This window comes from Salmo salar, chromosome ssa02 (assembly GCF_905237065.1).
Source record: "Salmo salar chromosome ssa02, Ssal_v3.1, whole genome shotgun sequence".
Taxonomy (NCBI): Eukaryota; Metazoa; Chordata; class Actinopteri; order Salmoniformes; family Salmonidae; genus Salmo; species Salmo salar.
Window position 1 is genome coordinate 14,907,545 of NC_059443.1, and position 20,662 is coordinate 14,928,206.

Sequence of the window (20,662 nt, forward strand, 5' to 3'; positions counted from 1 at the left end):
AGTTCACCTAACTGGGTTGACCTTACAGTGAAGGACCATTTAAAAAAAATGTTTTACCTTAAATGAATCACTATTCACATTAAGTAAATAATCATCTTCACAAATGACTTTGTTAAAGCAACTATGGCTTTACAATGATGGTGAAAACTTGGATAAATGTTGGGGTTTATAAGTGCAGAAGCTGTCATACATCTCTCATTCACATGTGTTGGCTGTGCCCCAAACGAGAGGGATTCTGGAAGTCAGTTTTCCAGACGTTCTCAGAAGTGCTGAATCGGCCTATCGAACTCAACCCGTTGATTGCTCTTTTAGGCGTAACCCAAAGAGTTGCGTTTACAGAAACTATAGCCTTTGCTCCTTGCTGGCGCTGGTACCTAACCCTGTATTATGGTCCAAGTCTAGAACCCTTCATCATCTATTCACTATTTATTTATCTACTTATCTAATTACCTCTTAATTACTATTATTTAGTTATTTTCTGAACACATTTTTCTCCCAGCGTACTTTCCAGCATCTATCTTTCTACCCCTCTGTATGTCTTCTTCTGGAGGAAGGATGGAGGAAGGGTTGCCCAACCATGGTCTATGTAAACTGTACCATTGTATGTTTCTCATGACTGGTATCAATAAAACATTTCAACTTGGATACATGTTGGGGTTAGGTGGGTTAAATCATCCTAGAAGTCAGAGAGACATTTAGCATGTCTTAATTCATATCAAAAATCACCTTTTGACTTTTCCATGTGGTCTATATTAAAGGATACTTCATTTAAGGAACTACCTACGTACTGTTGATTGATGTTTGTCTAGTGACTGTCAGGGCGTGCGTGCGTGCGTGCGTGCGTGCACACACAGCATGATGGTAGTGGCAGGAGCAACACCAGACACTAGTAACTGCTGTTGTCACCACAGTAGAGGTCTGCAGATGTTCTGGATATTAGAAGGGATTGAAATTGAAATGATTACGACTCACAAGTCCCAGCATCTACTCAACACTTTGTCATTGTGGATGTAAAGGTCTTCTGATGTGGAGGTGTGTAAATATGTGTTGCAGGAAAACGGTGGTGTGTCCCATCATCGACGTGATCAGTGATGACACGTTTGAGTACATGGCTGGTTCTGACATGACCTACGGAGGCTTCAACTGGAAGCTGAACTTCCGCTGGTACCCTGTACCCCAGAGAGAGATGGACCGTCGCAAGGGAGACCGCACTCTGCCCGTTCGGTAGGTAGGACACACTACCCATCTACAGCACTGGCATAGAGACTGGAACGTAGAGGATATCAGCCCTGCTCCTAACACTACTGATTCTAAATGTAATAGACTAGTAATAGTGGCATAGAGACTGGAACGTAGAGGATATCAGCCCTGCTCCTAACACTACTGATTCTAAATGTAATAGACTAGTAATAGTGGCATAGAGACTGGAACGTAGAGGATATCAGCCCTGCTCCTAACACTACTGAATCTAAATGTAATAGACTAGTAATAGTGGCATAGAGACTGGAACGTAGAGGATATCAGCCCTGCTCCTAACACTACTGATTCTAAATGTAATAGACTAGTAATAGTGGCATAGAGACTGGAACGTAGAGGATATCAGCCCTGCTCCTAACACTACTGATTCTAAATGTAATAGACTAGTAATAGTGGCATAGAGACTGGAACGTAGAGGATATCAGCCCTGCTCCTAACACTACTGATTCTAAATGTAATAGACTAGTAATAGTGGCATAGAGACTGGAACGTAGAGGATATCAGCCCTGCTCCTAACACTACTGATTCTAAATGTAATAGACTAGTAATAGTGGCATAGAGACCAGAACGTAGAGGATATCAGCCCTGCTCCTAACACTACTGATTCTAAATGTAATAGACCAGTAATAGTGGCATAGAGACCGGAACGTAGAGGATATCAGCCCTGCTCCTAACACTACTGATTCTAAATGTAATAGACCAGTAATAGTGGCATAGAGACCGGAACGTAGAGGATATCAGCCCTGCTCCTAACACTACTGATTCTAAATGTAATAGACTAGTAATAGTGGCATAGAGACCGGAACGTAGAGGATATCAGCCCTGCTCCTAACACTACTGATTCTAAATGTAATAGACTAGTAATAGTGGCATAGAGACCGGAACGTAGAGGATATCAGCCCTGCTCCTAACACTACTGATTCTAAATGTAATAGACTAGTAATAGTGGCATAGAGACCGGAACGTAGAGGATATCAGCCCTGCTCCTAACACTACTGATTCTAAATGTAATAGACTAGTAATGGTGGCATAGAGACCGGAACGTAGAGGATATCAGCCCTGCTCCTAACACTACTGATTCTAAATGTAATAGACTAGTAATGGTGGCATAGAGACCGGAACGTAGAGGATATCAGCCCTGCTCCTAACACTACTGATTCTAAATGTAATAGACTAGTAATGGTGGCATAGAGACCGGAACGTAGAGGATATCAGCCCTGCTCCTAACACTACTGATTCTAAATGTAATAGACTAGTAATGGTGGCATAGAGACCGGAACGTAGAGGATATCAGCCCTGCTCCTAACACTACTGATTCTAAATGTAATAGACTAGTAATGGTGGCATAGAGACCGGAACGTAGAGGATATCAGCCCTGCTCCTAACACTACTGATTCTAAATGTAATAGACTAGTAATGGTGGCATAGAGACCGGAACGTAGAGGATATCAGCCCTGCTCCTAACACTACTGATTCTAAATGTAATAGACTAGTAATGGTGGCATAGAGACCGGAACGTAGAGGATATCAGCCCTGCTCCTAACACTACTGATTCTAAATGTAATAGACTAGTAATGGTGGCATAGAGACCGGAACGTAGAGGATATCAGCCCTGCTCCTAACACTACTGATTCTAAATGTAATAGACTAGTAATGGTGGCATAGAGACCGGAACGTAGAGGATATCAGCCCTGCTCCTAACACTACTGATTCTAAATGTAATAGACTAGTAATGGTGGCATAGAGACCGGAACGTAGAGGATATCAGCCCTGCTCCTAACACTACTGATTCTAAATGTAATAGACTAGTAATGGTGGCATAGAGACCGGAACGTAGAGGATATCAGCCCTGCTCCTAACACTACTGATTCTAAATGTAATAGACTAGTAATGGTGGCATAGAGACCGGAACGTAGAGGATATCAGCCCTGCTCCTAACACTACTGATTCTAAATGTAATAGACTAGTAATGGTGGCATAGAGACCGGAACGTAGAGGATATCAGCCCTGCTCCTAACACTACTGATTCTAAATGTAATAGACTAGTAATGGTGGCATAGAGACCGGAACGTAGAGGATATCAGCCCTGCTCCTAACACTACTGATTCTAAATGTAATAGACTAGTAATGGTGGCATAGAGACCGGAACGTAGAGGATATCAGCCCTGCTCCTAACACTACTGATTCTAAATGTAATAGACTAGTAATGGTGGCATAGAGACCGGAACGTAGAGGATATCAGCCCTGCTCCTAACACTACTGATTCTAAATGTAATAGACTAGTAATGGTGGCATAGAGACCGGAACGTAGAGGATATCAGCCCTGCTCCTAACACTACTGATTCTAAATGTAATAGACTAGTAATGGTGGCATAGAGACCGGAACGTAGAGGATATCAGCCCTGCTCCTAACACTACTGATTCTAAATGTAATAGACTAGTAATGGTGGCATAGAGACCGGAACGTAGAGGATATCAGCCCTGCTCCTAACACTACTGATTCTAAATGTAATAGACTAGTAATGGTGGCATAGAGACCGGAACGTAGAGGATATCAGCCCTGCTCCTAACACTACTGATTCTAAATGTAATAGACTAGTAATGGTGGCATAGAGACCGGAACGTAGAGGATATCAGCCCTGCTCCTAACACTACTGATTCTAAATGTAATAGACTAGTAATGGTGGCATAGAGACCGGAACGTAGAGGATATCAGCCCTGCTCCTAACACTACTGATTCTAAATGTAATAGACTAGTAATGGTGGCATAGAGACCGGAACGTAGAGGATATCAGCCCTGCTCCTAACACTACTGATTCTAAATGTAATAGACTAGTAATGGTGGCATAGAGACCGGAACGTAGAGGATATCAGCCCTGCTCCTAACACTACTGATTCTAAATGTAATAGACTAGTAATGGTGGCATAGAGACCGGAACGTAGAGGATATCAGCCCTGCTCCTAACACTACTGATTCTAAATGTAATAGACTAGTAATGGTGGCATAGAGACCGGAACGTAGAGGATATCAGCCCTGCTCCTAACACTACTGATTCTAAATGTAATAGACTAGTAATGGTGGCATAGAGACCGGAACGTAGAGGATATCAGCCCTGCTCCTAACACTACTGATTCTAAATGTAATAGACTAGTAATGGTGGCATAGAGACCGGAACGTAGAGGATATCAGCCCTGCTCCTAACACTACTGATTCTAAATGTAATAGACTAGTAATGGTGGCATAGAGACCGGAACGTAGAGGATATCAGCCCTGCTCCTAACACTACTGATTCTAAATGTAATAGACTAGTAATGGTGGCATAGAGACCGGAACGTAGAGGATATCAGCCCTGCTCCTAACACTACTGATTCTAAATGTAATAGACTAGTAATGGTGGCATAGAGACTGGAACGTAGAGGATATCAGCCCTGCTCCTAACACTACTGATTCTAAATGTAATAGACTAGTAATGGTGGCATAGAGACTGGAACGTAGAGGATATCAGCCCTGCTCCTAACACTACTGATTCTAAATGTAATAGACCAGTAATGGTGGCATAGAGACCGGAACGTAGAGGATATCAGCCCTGCTCCTAACACTACTGATTCTAAATGTAATAGACCAGTAATGGTGGCATAGAGACCGGAACGTAGAGGATATCAGCCCTGCTCCTAACACTACTGATTCTAAATGTAATAGACCAGTAATGGTGGCATAGAGACTGGAACGTAGAGGATATCAGCCCTGCTCCTAACACTACTGATTCTAAATGTAATAGACCAGTAATGGTGGCATAGAGACCGGAACGTAGAGGATATCAGCCCTGCTCCTAACACTACTGATTCTAAATGTAATAGACCAGTAATGGTGGCATAGAGACCGGAACGTAGAGGATATCAGCCCTGCTCCTAACACTACTGATTCTAAATGTAATAGACCAGTAATAGTGGCATAGAGACCGGAACGTAGAGGATATCAGCCCTGCTCCTAACACTACTGATTCTAAATGTAATAGACCAGTAATAGTGGCATAGAGACCGGAACGTAGAGGATATCAGCCCTGCTCCTAACACTACTGATTCTAAATGTAATAGACCAGTAATAGTGGCATAGAGACTGGAACGTAGAGGATATCAGCCCTGCTCCTAACACTACTGATTCTAAATGTAATAGACTAGTAATAGTGGCATAGAGACTGGAACGTAGAGGATATCAGCCCTGCTCCTAACACTACTGATTCTAAATGTAATAGACTAGTAATAGTGGCATAGAGACTGGAACGTAGAGGATATCAGCCCTGCTCCTAACACTACTGATTCTAAATGTAATAGACTAGTAATAGTGGCATAGAGACTGGAACGTAGAGGATATCAGCCCTGCTCCTAACACTACTGATTCTAAATGTAATAGACTAGTAATAGTGGCATAGAGACTGGAACGTAGAGGATATCAGCCCTGCTCCTAACACTACTGATTCTAAATGTAATAGACTAGTAATAGTGGCATAGAGACTGGAACGTAGAGGATATCAGCCCTGCTCCTAACACTACTGATTCTAAATGTAATAGACTAGTAATGGTGGCATAGAGACCGGAACGTAGAGGATATCAGCCCTGCTCCTAACACTACTGATTCTAAATGTAATAGACTAGTAATGGTGGCATAGAGACCGGAACGTAGAGGATATCAGCCCTGCTCCTAACACTACTGATTCTAAATGTAATAGACTAGTAATAGTGGCATAGAGACCGGAACGTAGAGGATATCAGCCCTGCTCCTAACACTACTGATTCTAAATGTAATAGACTAGTAATGGTGGCATAGAGACCGGAACGTAGAGGATATCAGCCCTGCTCCTAACACTACTGATTCTAAATGTAATAGACCAGTAATAGTGGCATAGAGACCGGAACGTAGAGGATATCAGCCCTGCTCCTAACACTACTGATTCTAAATGTAATAGACCAGTAATAGTGGCATAGAGACCGGAACGTAGAGGATATCAGCCCTGCTCCTAACACTACTGATTCTAAATGTAATAGACTAGTAATGGTGGCATAGAGACCGGAACGTAGAGGATATCAGCCCTGCTCCTAACACTACTGATTCTAAATGTAATAGACTAGTAATGGTGGCATAGAGACCGGAACGTAGAGGATATCAGCCCTGCTCCTAACACTACTGATTCTAAATGTAATAGACCAGTAATGGTGGCATAGAGACCGGAACGTAGAGGATATCAGCCCTGCTCCTAACACTACTGATTCTAAATGTAATAGACTAGTAATGGTGGCATAGAGACCGGAACGTAGAGGATATCAGCCCTGCTCCTAACACTACTGATTCTAAATGTAATAGACTAGTAATGGTGGCATAGAGACCGGAACGTAGAGGATATCAGCCCTGCTCCTAACACTACTGATTCTAAATGTAATAGACCAGTAATGGTGGCATAGAGACCGGAACGTAGAGGATATCAGCCCTGCTCCTAACACTACTGATTCTAAATGTAATAGACCAGTAATAGTGGCATAGAGACTGGAACGTAGAGGATTTCAGCCCTGCTCCTAACACTACTGATTCTAAATGTAATAGACTAGTAATAGTGGCATAGAGACCGGAACGTAGAGGATATCAGCCCTGCTCCTAACACTACTGATTCTAAATGTAATAGACCAGTAATAGTGGCATAGAGACCGGAACGTAGAGGATATCAGCCCTGCTCCTAACACTACTGATTCTAAATGTAATAGACCAGTAATAGTGGCATAGAGACCGGAACGTAGAGGATATCAGCCCTGCTCCTAACACTACTGATTCTAAATGTAATAGACCAGTAATAGTGGCATAGAGACCGGAACGTAGAGGATATCAGCCCTGCTCCTAACACTACTGATTCTAAATGTAATAGACTAGTAATAGTGGCATAGAGACTGGAACGTAGAGGATATCAGCCCTGCTCCTAACACTACTGATTCTAAATGTAATAGACTAGTAATAGTGGCATAGAGACTGGAACGTAGAGGATATCAGCCCTGCTCCTAACACTACTGATTCTAAATGTAATAGACTAGTAATAGTGGCATAGAGACTGGAACGTAGAGGATATCAGCCCTGCTCCTAACACTACTGATTCTAAATGTAATAGACTAGTAATAGTGGCATAGAGACTGGAACGTAGAGGATATCAGCCCTGCTCCTAACACTACTGATTCTAAATGTAATAGACTAGTAATAGTGGCATAGAGACTGGAACGTAGAGGATATCAGCCCTGCTCCTAACACTACTGATTCTAAATGTAATAGACTAGTAATAGTGGCATAGAGACTGGAACGTAGAGGATATCAGCCCTGCTCCTAACACTACTGATTCTAAATGTAATAGACTAGTAATAGTGGCATAGAGACTGGAACGTAGAGGATATCAGCCCTGCTCCTAACACTACTGATTCTAAATGTAATAGACTAGTAATAGTGGCATAGAGACTGGAACGTAGAGGATATCAGCCCTGCTCCTAACACTACTGATTCTAAATGTAATAGACTAGTAATAGTGGCATAGAGACTGGAACGTAGAGGATATCAGCCCTGCTCCTAACACTACTGATTCTAAATGTAATAGACTAGTAATAGTGGCATAGAGACCGGAACGTAGAGGATATCAGCCCTGCTCCTAACACTACTGATTCTAAATGTAATAGACTAGTAATAGTGGCATAGAGACCGGAACGTAGAGGATATCAGCCCTGCTCCTAACACTACTGATTCTAAATGTAATAGACTAGTAATAGTGGCATAGAGACCGGAACGTAGAGGATATCAGCCCTGCTCCTAACACTACTGATTCTAAATGTAATAGACTAGTAATAGTGGCATAGAGACCGGAACGTAGAGGATATCAGCCCTGCTCCTAACACTACTGATTCTAAATGTAATAGACTAGTAATGGTGGCATAGAGACCGGAACGTAGAGGATATCAGCCCTGCTCCTAACACTACTGATTCTAAATGTAATAGACTAGTAATAGTGGCATAGAGACCGGAACGTAGAGGATATCAGCCCTGCTCCTAACACTACTGATTCTAAATGTAATAGACTAGTAATAGTGGCATAGAGACCGGAACGTAGAGGATATCAGCCCTGCTCCTAACACTACTGATTCTAAATGTAATAGACTAGTAATAGTGGCATAGAGACCGGAACGTAGAGGATATCAGCCCTGCTCCTAACACTACTGATTCTAAATGTAATAGACTAGTAATAGTGGCATAGAGACTGGAACGTAGAGGATATCAGCCCTGCTCCTAACACTACTGATTCTAAATGTAATAGACTAGTAATAGTGGCATAGAGACCGGAACGTAGAGGATATCAGCCCTGCTCCTAACACTACTGATTCTAAATGTAATAGACTAGTAATAGTGACATAGCTGGGACTTTTATTTATTTATTTAATTTATTTATTTATTTATTTATTTCACCTTTATTTAACCAGGTAGGCAAGTTGAGAACAAGTTCTCATTTACAATTGCGACCTGGCCAAGATAAAGCAAAGCAGTTCGACAACATACAAAAACACAGAGTTACACATGGAGTAAAACAACATACAATCAATGATACAGTAGACAAAAATAAGACTATATACAATGTGAGCAAATAGTTAGAAGTTTTGTTTTCAGTAAAATACATGTAGCCGTGTTGCTGTGTTCCTGTGTAGTTGAGGATGGGGAAACTCTGGGAACATTCAGGAATAAAACCCAGGGTTTGTTATCGCTTGTCCCTCATCACCTCTTCCTGTTCATGTTCCCCACCAGTCCAACTGGGACTATCAGAGGCACATTCAGAGGTCCCATTTCCAGTCAGAGTCCCTGCTTCCATCACAACACAGGGAAACAGACTAGTATATTCGTGAGGTGACCTGAGTAAAGTAGTTTCAGTAAAACAACATGTTATTGAGTTTATCTTTAGCCAGCTAATATCAGCGAAGGTGTTTTTCTGTTTTCCCCTGCCTGCGTGGCCAAGGTGTTTTTCTGTTTTCCCCTGCCTGCGTGGCCAAGGTGTTTTTCTGTTTTCCCCTGCCTGCGTGGCCAAGGTGTTTTTCTGTTTTCCCCTGCCTGCGTGGCCAAGGTGTTTTTCTGTTTTCCCCTGCCTGCGTGGCCAAGGTGTTTTTCTGTTTTCCCCTGCCTGCGTGGCCAAGGTGTTTTTCTGTTTTCCCCTGCCTGCGTGGCCAAGGTGTTTTTCTGTTTTCCCCTGCCTGCGTGGCCAAGGTGTTTTTCTGTTTTCCCCTGCCTGCGTGGCCGGTTTTTCTGTTTTCCCCTGCCTGCGTGGCCAAGGTGTTTTTCTGTTTTCCCCTGCCTGCGTGGCCAAGGTGTTTTTCTGTTTTCCCCTGCCTGCGTGGCCAAGGTGTTTTTCTGTTTTCCCCTGCCTGCGTGGCCAAGGTGTTTTTCTGTTTTCCCCTGCCTGCGTGGCCAAGGTGTTTTTCTGTTTTCCCCTGCCTGCGTGGCCAAGGTGTTTTTCTGTTTTCCCCTGCCTGCGTGGCCAAGGTGTTTTTCTGTTTTCCCCTGCCTGCGTGGCCAAGGTATTTTGCTACTCTTGTGTTCCCAGCTGGCCAACAACAGAACGTGTGTGACTCCCCACACAGTGCACAGCTCCACAGCTCAGATCGTGTTCCCACAATATGTTTCCCCAGGGGGACGTGTGCTGTTCTATTTGTAGTTCTATGTGGCACTGGCACCATGTTTCCTGTTGTCTTCCTGATCAACATCTTGAAAACAAGTCTTTAGCTCAATGACATATGGTGGCAAGAAAGTATGTGAACCCTTTGGAATTACCTGGATTTCTGCTTAAATTGGTCATATAAATTTCATCTGATCTTCATCTAGGTCACAACAATAGACAAACACAGTCTGCTTAAACTAATAACACACAGACAATTATATGTTTTCATTTATTTATTGAACACACTGTTTAAACATTCACAGTGCAGGGTGGGAAAAGTATGTGAACCATTGTATTTAATAACTGGTTGACCCTCCTTTGGCAGCACTAACCTCAACCAAACGTGTTCTGTAGTTGCGGATCAGACCTGCACAACGGTCAGGAGAAATTTTGGACCATTCCTCTTTACAAAACTGTTTCAGTTCAGCAATATTCTTGTGATTTCTGGTGTGAACCACTCTATTGAGTTTATGCCACAGCATCTCAATCGGGTTGAGGTCAGGACTCTGACTGGGCCACTCCAGAAGGCGTATTTCCTTCTGTTGAAGCCATTCTGTTGTTGATTTACTTCAGTGTTTTGGGTCGTTGTCCTGTTGCATCACCCAACTTCTGTTGAGCTTCAATTGGTGACAGATAGCCTAACATTCTCCTGCAAAATGTCTTGATAAACTTGGGAATTAATTTATCCGTTGATGATAGCAAGCTGTCCAGGCCCTGAGGCAGCAAAGCAGCCCCAAACCATGATGCTCCCTCCACCATACTTTACAGTTGGGATGAGGTTTTGATGTTGGTGTGCTGCAAAAAAATTTCTCCACACATAGTGTTGTGTGTTCCTTCCAAACAACTCAACTGTAGTTTCATCTGTCCACAGAATATGTTGCCAGTAGCGCTGTGGAACATCCAGGTGCTCTTTTGTAAACTTCAGACTTGCAGAAATGTTTTTTTTGGACAGCAGTGGCATCTTCCGTGGTGTCCTCCCATGAACACCATTCTTGTTTAGTGTTTTATGTATCGTAGACTCGTCAACAGATGTTAGCATGTTCCAGAGATTTCTGTAAGTCTTTAGCTGACAATCTAGGATTCTTCTTAACCTAGTTGAGCATTATGCGCTGTGCTCTTGCAGTCATCTTTGCAGGACGTCCTAGGGAGAGTAGCAACAGTATTGCACTTTCTTCATTTATAGACAATTTGTCTTACCGTGGGACTGATGAACATCAAGGCTTTTATAGATACTTTTGTAACCCTTTCCAGTTTTATGCAGTCAACAATTCTTAATCTTAGGTCTTCTGAGATCTCTTTTGTTCGAGGCATGGTTCACATCAGGCAATGCTTCTTGTGAATAGCAAACTCTTTTGTGAGTGTTTTGTATAGGACAGGGCAACTCTAACCAACATCTCCAATCTCATCTCATTGATTGGACTCCAGGTTAGCTTTTGGAGAAGTCATTAGCCTAGGGGTTCACATACTTTTCCCAACCTACACTGTGAATGTTTTATTATGTATTCAATATAGACAAGAAAAATACAATAATTTATGTGTTATTAGTTTAAGCACACTGTTTGTGTCTATTGTAGTGACTTGTAGTGATTTGATCTGAGATGAAGGTCGGATCAAATTTGATGATGAATTTATACAGAAATCCAGGTAATTCCAAAGGGTTCACATACTTGTTCTTGCCAGTGTATATCCCTCCTTCTGAGAGACTGACAGGGAGAGAGAGATTACTTGCTTTGGCAATGTTAACATATGTTTCCCATGCCAATAAAGCCCTTACATTGAATTGAATTGGATTGAGATGGAAAAACAGGAAAAAACAACGATCTCTGGAGGTCGACGTGATGTTTTTGTGCCTCTGAAGATACCATCTCTACTGACAAACTTGTGATCTCTGTCGCAAACATGAAACAAGAATGTAGTTTTGAGTGACTGTTTTCTTCTCTCTCCCCCTTTCCCCTCACTCTCTCTCCCTCTCTCTCTCCCCCTTGCTCTCTCTCTCCCCCCCATCTCCCTCCCCTCTCTCTCCACTACCCCCCCTCTCTCCCTCTCTCTCTCCCCTTGCTCTCTCTCTCCCCCCCCACCTCCCTCCCCTCTCTCTCCCCTCCCCTCCCCTCTCTCTCTCTCTCTCTCTCTCTCTCTCTCTCTCTCTCTCTCTCTCCCACCCCCTCTCTCTCTCTCTCTCTCTCTTTCTCCAGGACTCCTACCATGGCCGGTGGGTTGTTTTCTATAGACAGAGATTATTTCCAGGAGATAGGGACGTATGACGCAGGTATGGACATTTGGGGAGGAGAGAACCTGGAGATCTCCTTTAGGGTGAGTACACACATACACAGGGCACATATACACAGGGCATGCAAGCGCACACACACACCAGGGATGCAAACTAGTCACCTTTTGGTGAAATTCGCCGTTTTGAATCCAAAATAGGCGACCTAGGTCAATCGTGTAGATCAGATGAGAAAAGTTTGGCAATGGGAGCTTTGGATCACTACTGACTCTACGTGAACGAGCGATGCGCATTTGTAAGTGAACGAGCGATGCGCGTTTGTAAGTGAACGAGTGATGCGCGTTTGGAGCAATTCTGTCTGTGTCCAAGGCTCAGCCAATCATTCACATAACAACAGAATGCAGCCTGGAGAGAGAAGAGACAACCAATGTGCTAGTTACAGAATCAGGGCACTCTGAAAGACAGCAGTAGGGTGCAGAGGCAGTTTGCCAGTTACAGCAGCGTGTCCCCTGAACGATAACGAAAAGATAGGTGAGAAGCCTGACCACGGAAACCTGGGTAACAAAGTGATGAACCATACTTCATGACCTGTAACCAAAAAACAACTGGCATTTGGAAAGTTTGAGGTGAGGGAGAAAGTGTGGTGGAACAAGTATTGATAGCGTTGTTAAGTATCTTGCTATAGTAGCTGGATGGAGTTCTCCGTTAGCTAGCCAGAGAAATGTTGAGAAACATTAGCCAACTTAGCTGATCAAATTATTGAGTTTATTGTGTGAAAATTAGCTGGCTAATAAAGTCAGACAGCTAGCTCGCTAACGTTACTACAACAGATGAGCTAACGTTAGTAACCTAACCAATTCGCTATAGTATTAATTGGTACTCCTTGCCGTTCCTCAAGTTATAACGAGTTAGTTGCTTACTGGACCCTGGCGATCTGTGTGAAATGATAACTAGCTACCGAACTAACTATTTTCTGTGAACTAATGTTTTACCTCTACAGTATGTGGTTCATTTTCAGAATGAGAGAATTAGGTGAAAATGATGCGTTGCTTGTTAAACAAGTGGATTCAGGGATCAAGTGTAGCTGGAGCTAGGCCTGGTTTAAGCTGGATGACAAAAGAGGTGAAAGAAACGCCACACACTTTCCATCTTTCAACGCAGTGGATAAAAGGGGTATGCCAGGTGTACTCTCTGTCTGAAAGAGATCAAGTATGCCAACAAAGGGTATCATGCTCTGTTGGCACATTGTAGAACAGATGTCCACAGGCAGAACATGTACAATGTAATAACATGCAGTGCAGACCAAAGATATTGCTTTTGTTGTGTTGAACTTGGTAGTAACACCTTTGTGTGGGTGAGGGGGGATTATTAAATGTTTTACTCAGTGAATGTTATTTTGGTACACATGTAGCCTTGTGCACTTGATCGATGTCTACTATAGTGACCACTACAATAGAGCAAACATAGAATGCCTGTTTGTTTCATTCTATTTCTACTTTAAGATGTTTTTTTCTCAAGTGCAATATTTAGATGTGTGGTCACACGTATTCTATTATAAAGGCTGTCATGGCTAACTGCAATATTACTGGATTGTTTTTTCTCAAGACTTGAGTGTCATTTGCAGTAAAGTCTAGGCAACAAATAACATGGGATTGTTTTCCTTACATGTTTTAGCTGTGAGTCAGGTTCACATGAACCACTTTTTATTTGACACACAGAGACTGATCATGAAGATCATATTCTGTGTTGTTTAATTAGTTCAAACCTGCATTTGCACCTAACAGGGATTTTTTATGTTTCAGTGGGGGGGAAAAAAGTGCCACCTTTTTGGGCCCTCAACAGTTTGCATCCCTGACACACACACACACAGGCACGTGCACACACACACACACACACACACACACAGGGCTATGTAGTTGTAACATGAGAGTTTCTGGTGTGTTGTAGATCTGGCAGTGCGGGGGGACGTTGGAGATCGTGACGTGTTCTCACGTGGGTCACGTGTTCCGGAAGGCCACGCCCTACACGTTTCCAGGGGGAACGGGTCAGATCATCAATAAGAACAACAGACGCCTGGCCGAGGTCTGGATGGACCAGTTCAAAAACTTCTTCTACATCATCTCCCCTGGTGAGTGAGTGAGGGGCGAGGGTTGCTGTGTGTCTGGGGGATGTTTCAAAACAGAAGCCAGGTATGTATTCTCCAATCAATCAAATGTATTTATAAAGCCATTTTTACATCAGCAGTTGTCACAAAGTGCTATACAGAAACCCAGCCTAAAAACCTCAAACAGCAAGCAATACAGATGATGAAGCACGGTGGCTAGGAAAAACTCCCTAGAAAGGCCAGAACCTAGGAAGAAACCTAGAGAGGAAGCAGGCTATGAGGGGTGGCCAGTCCTCTTCTGGCTGTGCCTGGTGGAGATTATAACAGAACATGGCCAAGATGTTCAAATGTTCATAGATGGCTAGCAGGATCAGATAATAACATTCACAGTGGTTGTAGAGGGTGCAACAGGTCAGCACCTCAGGAGTAAATGTCAGTTGGCTTTTCATAGCCGATCATTCAGAGTTAGAGACAGCAGGTGCGGTAGAGAGAGAGTCGAAAACAGCAGGTCCGGGACAAGGTAGCACGTCCAGTGAACCGGTCAGGGTTCCATAGCTGCAGGCAGAACAGTTGAAACTGGAGCAACAGCATGACCAGGTGGATTGGGGACAGCAAGGAGTCATCAGACCAGGTAATTCTGAGGCATGGTCCTAGGGCTCAGGTCCTCTGAGAGAAGAGAAAGAGAGAGAGAGAGAAAGGGGGAGAGAGAGAATTAGAGGGAGCATACTTAAATTCACACAGGACGCTGGATAAGACAGGAAAAATTCTCCAGATATAACAGACCCTAGCCCCCCGATAAACTATTGCAGCATAATTACTGGAGGCTGAGATAGGAGGGGTCGGGAGACACTGTGGCCCCGTCCAACTATACCCCCGGACAGGGCCAACCAGGCAGGATATAACCCCACCCTCTTTGCCAAAGCACAGCCCCCATTATCAATGTGATGTTGCCGTGGTGACCTGACAGAGCGAGGCGACGGGGGGCAGGGGCAGAATAATTTCACGCAACACAGCCTCTGTTAACCTTGCCATCTCATCACTCACACACACACACACACACACACACACACACACACACACACACACACACACACACACACACACAGAGACACACACACCCCTGCACAGATCAGGTAGAGGACCGACAAGAACAAGGACAAAGGTTCACCTCTCTTCCACTAACAGGAAGTTTAGTGTTCACTGCTTCCTCTTACTTTAATAACAATCCCTAATCCAGAGAAGTAGATATCAAACACACTATGAGAAACATGTTTGTACGATTCTTCCAGTCCTTTGGGTAGTTGGTGATTGTGACCATGGTGACGTGTGTTGTGTGTTTTCCACCACTACATAGAGTAGCCAGTCAAATAGAAAAGTAGCCAGCCAGGCCGAAGCAGCTCTATTTTGGTGGTCTTGAGTACATTGTAACAACTTGATTCCATCTGAGATACACAGTGAAAATATTGAATACTTTATCGAGTTTATGTCCCAGATTGGAAAAAATGTGTTGCGGTATTATGTAGAAAGACATTACTTTGCAATTTAAATGACAACAAAAGGATCAGTGTGTTGTTCCTTGTGTTGGTATTGTTAGTTGTCAAGGTCTAGGCCTATATGATCAGGACTATTTTCTAAGTCGGAGAACATTAAACCTTTTTTAGCATTTAACCAGTGTTCTCTTGATTTAAAGTGTTATTTACACTTTTACTACAACATATGAATTGCCACAATTATATTTGTTCTTCAAACATATGTATTTTATTAAAACAGAAAAATGAAGTAAATAGCCCACATTATCTTGAAAAATATATTTAAGGTTTTGTTTTTCCAGGTTTCCATTTCCCCCGTTTTCACTCTCAAAATCACATTGGATGTTCTAAATCCATAACAATGCTTAAACCACATCAGGAGACCACTTTTCGGGGTGTATTTACCGTTTAATTCAAGTGCACACCTAGCAAGAGGCTGTTGTTGAGCAGGGTTTTTGTAGCCACATATGATGCTAGATAAAACAAATATCCACTGGGTTGATGAAAATAACCCTGATATCATTCTGCCAGGTCAGCATAGGCTACTTTGTAGTTAACATTTAATTGAGAAGTTTTTTGGGAGCCTTTCCATCTATCAGAAGACATTAGCTTCATCGCTAACGGCTACACAAAGTGGTAGACTCGTGCACTGCAGAAACAGACAGGGGCATTCTCGTTGCCTCTTGACTTAGAAAGTTGCAGGAAATACGAATCACTGATGCATTCTGTTCCTGTCTTATGATAATTTTGGGGAAGTTAATTAATTTTCAATACATTTAGTTGATTCCCTAATAAGGTCAATACATCTTTGAATATTGTTGAATTCCGTTTTAATGCCTGGATTCCCTGAGGGCCCTAATTATCATATTTGGACCAGAATGAGGCTCTCCACTGTCTATTGTTCCTTCAGTGATGATTCATCATCTTCATCTAATGTTTTCATAATTTATCTGCAGAGAATTGCCAAAAAGCCTAGGCCTACCAGTAGCCTATACAAATTAGGGAGCCAAATGAACGTCTCTCCGACGCCATTCGGTGGGCTACAGACTGACGAGATGAAAGTCACTCACTTTATCGTCCTGTCTGGCAAGCCCCGACATCCTAGGAAAGGAAACCTAGGAAATCCTTTGGTTGACTTGTCCCGATGCGACACCATGGACATATAACCATGTTGAAGGGCAAAGGGATGTAGGCCATTTGAATTTATTCAGTCAGTTCGACACCTTTTAGAAACTAGTCAACACTTGCTGTTCAGTTGTCAATCAACACACAGTAAATAGCCTAGGCCGCTCCGCGTGGCTGGCTATATGAAACGCAAAAGAAAATGAATGATTTTGTGTCAGTAAACAATAATTAGGCATAAGTCATGGATTTCCACTCATCGTTACCACTTACATTACGTGGGACGTGCAAATTCACGAGAATCATGCTCTCTCCCACAGGTGTAAAGAAATTCGACTGCAACCAGAAATCTGTAGGCTATATAATGACGAGATGCTCATGTCTCCTCCCTACCAATGGGAGTCGTTGTCCCAAAGGCGGGAAGGCAGGCGACAAGCTTAGGTCCAAAATAAGACCATAGAAACGCATTGGACAGATTTTGGCGAGTGTGAAACCTCTCGCTTTGCCTCTTCCTCTCTGCTGCATTTCCCTGCCATCGCTCGCTTTGTGACTGACAGGCACCTATAAATAGATCGCTGGAAGATGCATATCGTTCATTCTAGCGGGAGAGGGCTCGATGGACTAGCGAATTGAAACTTAAATGAAAAGTAGCCTAGTTAATATGAAGTGGAAAATGTAGCTGGCTGAAAATGAGTCTGTAACCTGCTGATTAGCCGACAGCTGATGCTAATGGAAAACACTGTGTTTCAGGTGTGACGAAGGTGGACTATGGTGACATCACGTCTCGCTCGTCTCTGAGACAGAAGCTGCAGTGTAAACCTTTCAGCTGGTACCTGGAGAACGTCTATCCTGACTCCCAGATACCACGACACTACTACTCACTGGGAGAGGTGCACCCACGCTAAACATACAACACACACACACACTAAACACACACACATTGAATCAGTGATAAGTGTTGGTTGTGTGTTGTTCTGTCAGATCCGTAACGTGGAGACTAACCAGTGTCTGGACAACATGGCCCGGAAGGAGAACGAGAAAGTTGGCATCTTCAACTGCCATGGCATGGGAGGAAACCAGGTAACTAGAACTGCCATGGCATGGGAGGAAACCAGGTAATTAGACCTGCCATGACATGGGAGGAAACCAGGTAACTAGAACTGCCATGGCATGGGAGAAAACCAGGTAACTAGAACTGCCATGGCATGGGAGGAAACCAGGTAACTAGAACTGCCATGGCATGGGAGGAAACCAGGTAACTAGAACTGCCATGGCATGGGAGGAAACCAGGTAACTAGAACTGCCATGGCATGGGAGGAAACCAGGTAACTAGAACTGCCATGGCATGGGAGGAAACCAGGTAACTAGGACTGCCATGACATAGGAGGAAACCAGGTAACTAGAACTGCCATGGCATGGGAGGAAACCAGGTAACTAGAACTGCCATGGCATGGGAGAAAACCAGGTAACTAGAACTGCCATGGCATGGGAGGAAACCAGGTAACTAGGACTGCCATGGCATGGGAGGAAACCAGGTAATTAGAACTGCCATGGCATGGGAGGAAACCAGGTAACTAGAACTGCCATGGCATGGGAGGAAACCATGTAACTAGGACTGCCATGGCATGGGAGGAAACCATGTAACTAGAACTGCCATGGCATGGGAGGAAACCATGTAACTAGAACTGCCATGGCATGGGAGGAAACCATGTAACTAGAACTGCCATGGCATGGGAGGAAACCATGTAACTAGAACTGCCATGGCATGGGAGGAAACCATGTAACTAGGACTGCCATGGCATGGGAGGAAACCATGTAACTAGGACTGCCATGGCATGGGAGGAAACCAGGTAACTAGAACTGCCATGGCATGGGAGGAAACCATGTAACTAGAACTGCCATGGCATGGGAGGAAACCAGGTAACTAGAACTGCCATGACATAGGAGGAAACCAGGTAATTAGAACTGCCATGGCATGGGAGGAAACCAGGTAACTAGAACTGCCATGACATAGGAGGAAACCAGGTAACTAGAACTGCCATGACATAGGAGGAAACCAGGTAACTAGAACTGCCATGGCATGGGAGGAAACCATGTAACTAGAACTGCCATGGCATGGGAGGAAACCATGTAACTAGGACTGCCATGGCATGGGAGGAAACCATGTAACTAGGACTGCCATGGCATGGGAGGAAACCAGGTAACTAGAACTGCCATGACATAGGAGGAAACCAGGTAACTAGAACTGCCATGGCATGGGAGGAAACCATGTAACTAGGACTGCCATGGCATGGGAGGAAACCATGTAACTAGGACTGCCATGGCATGGGAGGAAACCATGTAACTAGGACTGCCATGGCATGGGAGGAAACCAGGTAACTAGAACTGCCATGGCATGGGAGGAAACCAGGTAACTAGAACTGCCATGGCATGGGAGGAAACCATGTAACTAGAACTGCCATGGCATGGGAGGAAACCAGGTAATTAGAACTGCCATGGCATGGGAGGAAACCAGGTAACTAGAACTGCCATGGCATGGGAGGAAACCATGTAACTAGAACTGCCATGGCATGGGAGGAAACCATGTAACTAGAACTGCCATGGCATGGGAGGAAACCAGGTAACTAGAACTGCCATGACATAGGAGGAAACCAGGTAATTAGAACTGCCATGGCATGGGAGGAAACCAGGTAACTAGAACTGCCATGACATAGGAGGAAACCAGGTAACTAGAACTGCCATGACATAGGAGGAAACCAGGTAACTAGAACTCCGTAACTGATCAACTGAGGACAGAACAACAGTAATAAGATTACCTTTGGTGTTTATCATAGTGACAAACATTAACCTGAGCAACTTCTCTGACCTGAGAGGAGAGAGATACAATGTAAATGACATAAGAGAGAGAGAGAGGTCTCTGGTCTTCCCGTCTGACCGTGTGTCGTCCCCTGCAGGTGTTCAGCTACACGGCCAATAAAGAGATCAGGACAGATGACCTGTGTCTAGACGTGTCCAAACTCAACGGTCCTGTCATGATGCTCAAGTGTCATCACCTGAAAGGAAACCAGCTCTGGGAGTATGACCCCATGGTATGTCTGTCTGTCAACAGTAAACAACCTATCCTTGTCTTTTCTTACTACCACTGACCCTGCTGACTGTGCTAGTTGTTTTATCTAGCTATCTTAAAGTAACTGTCAAGTGTTTCCAGATTTCTATGAAATATGTCATATAATTATTTACAATATGAGTAAAATATAACTGAATGGTGTGGGCGTATACTAGTCATTAAAATGATTCATGCGAGTAGATCGGTGATTGGCCAGCGCATCCTCAGGAGGATGACATCATCATCAATGAGGAAATAGCAAGCATTTTTTAAACTTGTCTTTTTGACATACCAGTTTGAAGTGTTTTTTCTTAATTTTATGCTTTGGCCACATAAGAATATAGCATGAGTCAACAACATTATTTGGGTATGAGTTAACAGAGTATTCACTTTTAAAAGTTACATTTTCACAGAACAGTTACTTTAAGATGAATGCACTTTTAAACTGTGAGTTGCTCTAAGTAAGAGCGTCGCTAAAATATATATATATTTTTTAAAGTTGCTCTGTCTGTTGTGTCTGTAGAAGTTGACCCAGGTCTGTTTCTCTGTTGTCTCTGTAGAAGTTGACCCAGGTCTGTTTCTCTGTTGTGTCTGTAGAAG

The 20,662-nt window shown here is 43.5% G+C and overlaps 1 protein-coding gene across 2 annotated transcripts in view; it reads left to right on the forward strand.

Annotated features, from left to right (window-relative positions):
- Positions 1-20,662, forward strand: part of LOC106593364 (polypeptide N-acetylgalactosaminyltransferase 1) — a 171,651-nt gene that overhangs the window by 141,147 nt on the left and 9,842 nt on the right. For both annotated transcript variants that reach the window (XM_045712912.1, XM_045712911.1), the window contains 6 exons: positions 1,054-1,224; positions 12,170-12,287; positions 14,149-14,329; positions 17,707-17,846; positions 17,938-18,036; positions 19,911-20,045. In XM_045712912.1, the coding sequence (XP_045568868.1) occupies positions 1,054-1,224; positions 12,170-12,287; positions 14,149-14,329; positions 17,707-17,846; positions 17,938-18,036; positions 19,911-20,045 (844 nt within the window). The remainder of the gene's footprint in view (positions 1-1,053; positions 1,225-12,169; positions 12,288-14,148; positions 14,330-17,706; positions 17,847-17,937; positions 18,037-19,910; positions 20,046-20,662) is intronic.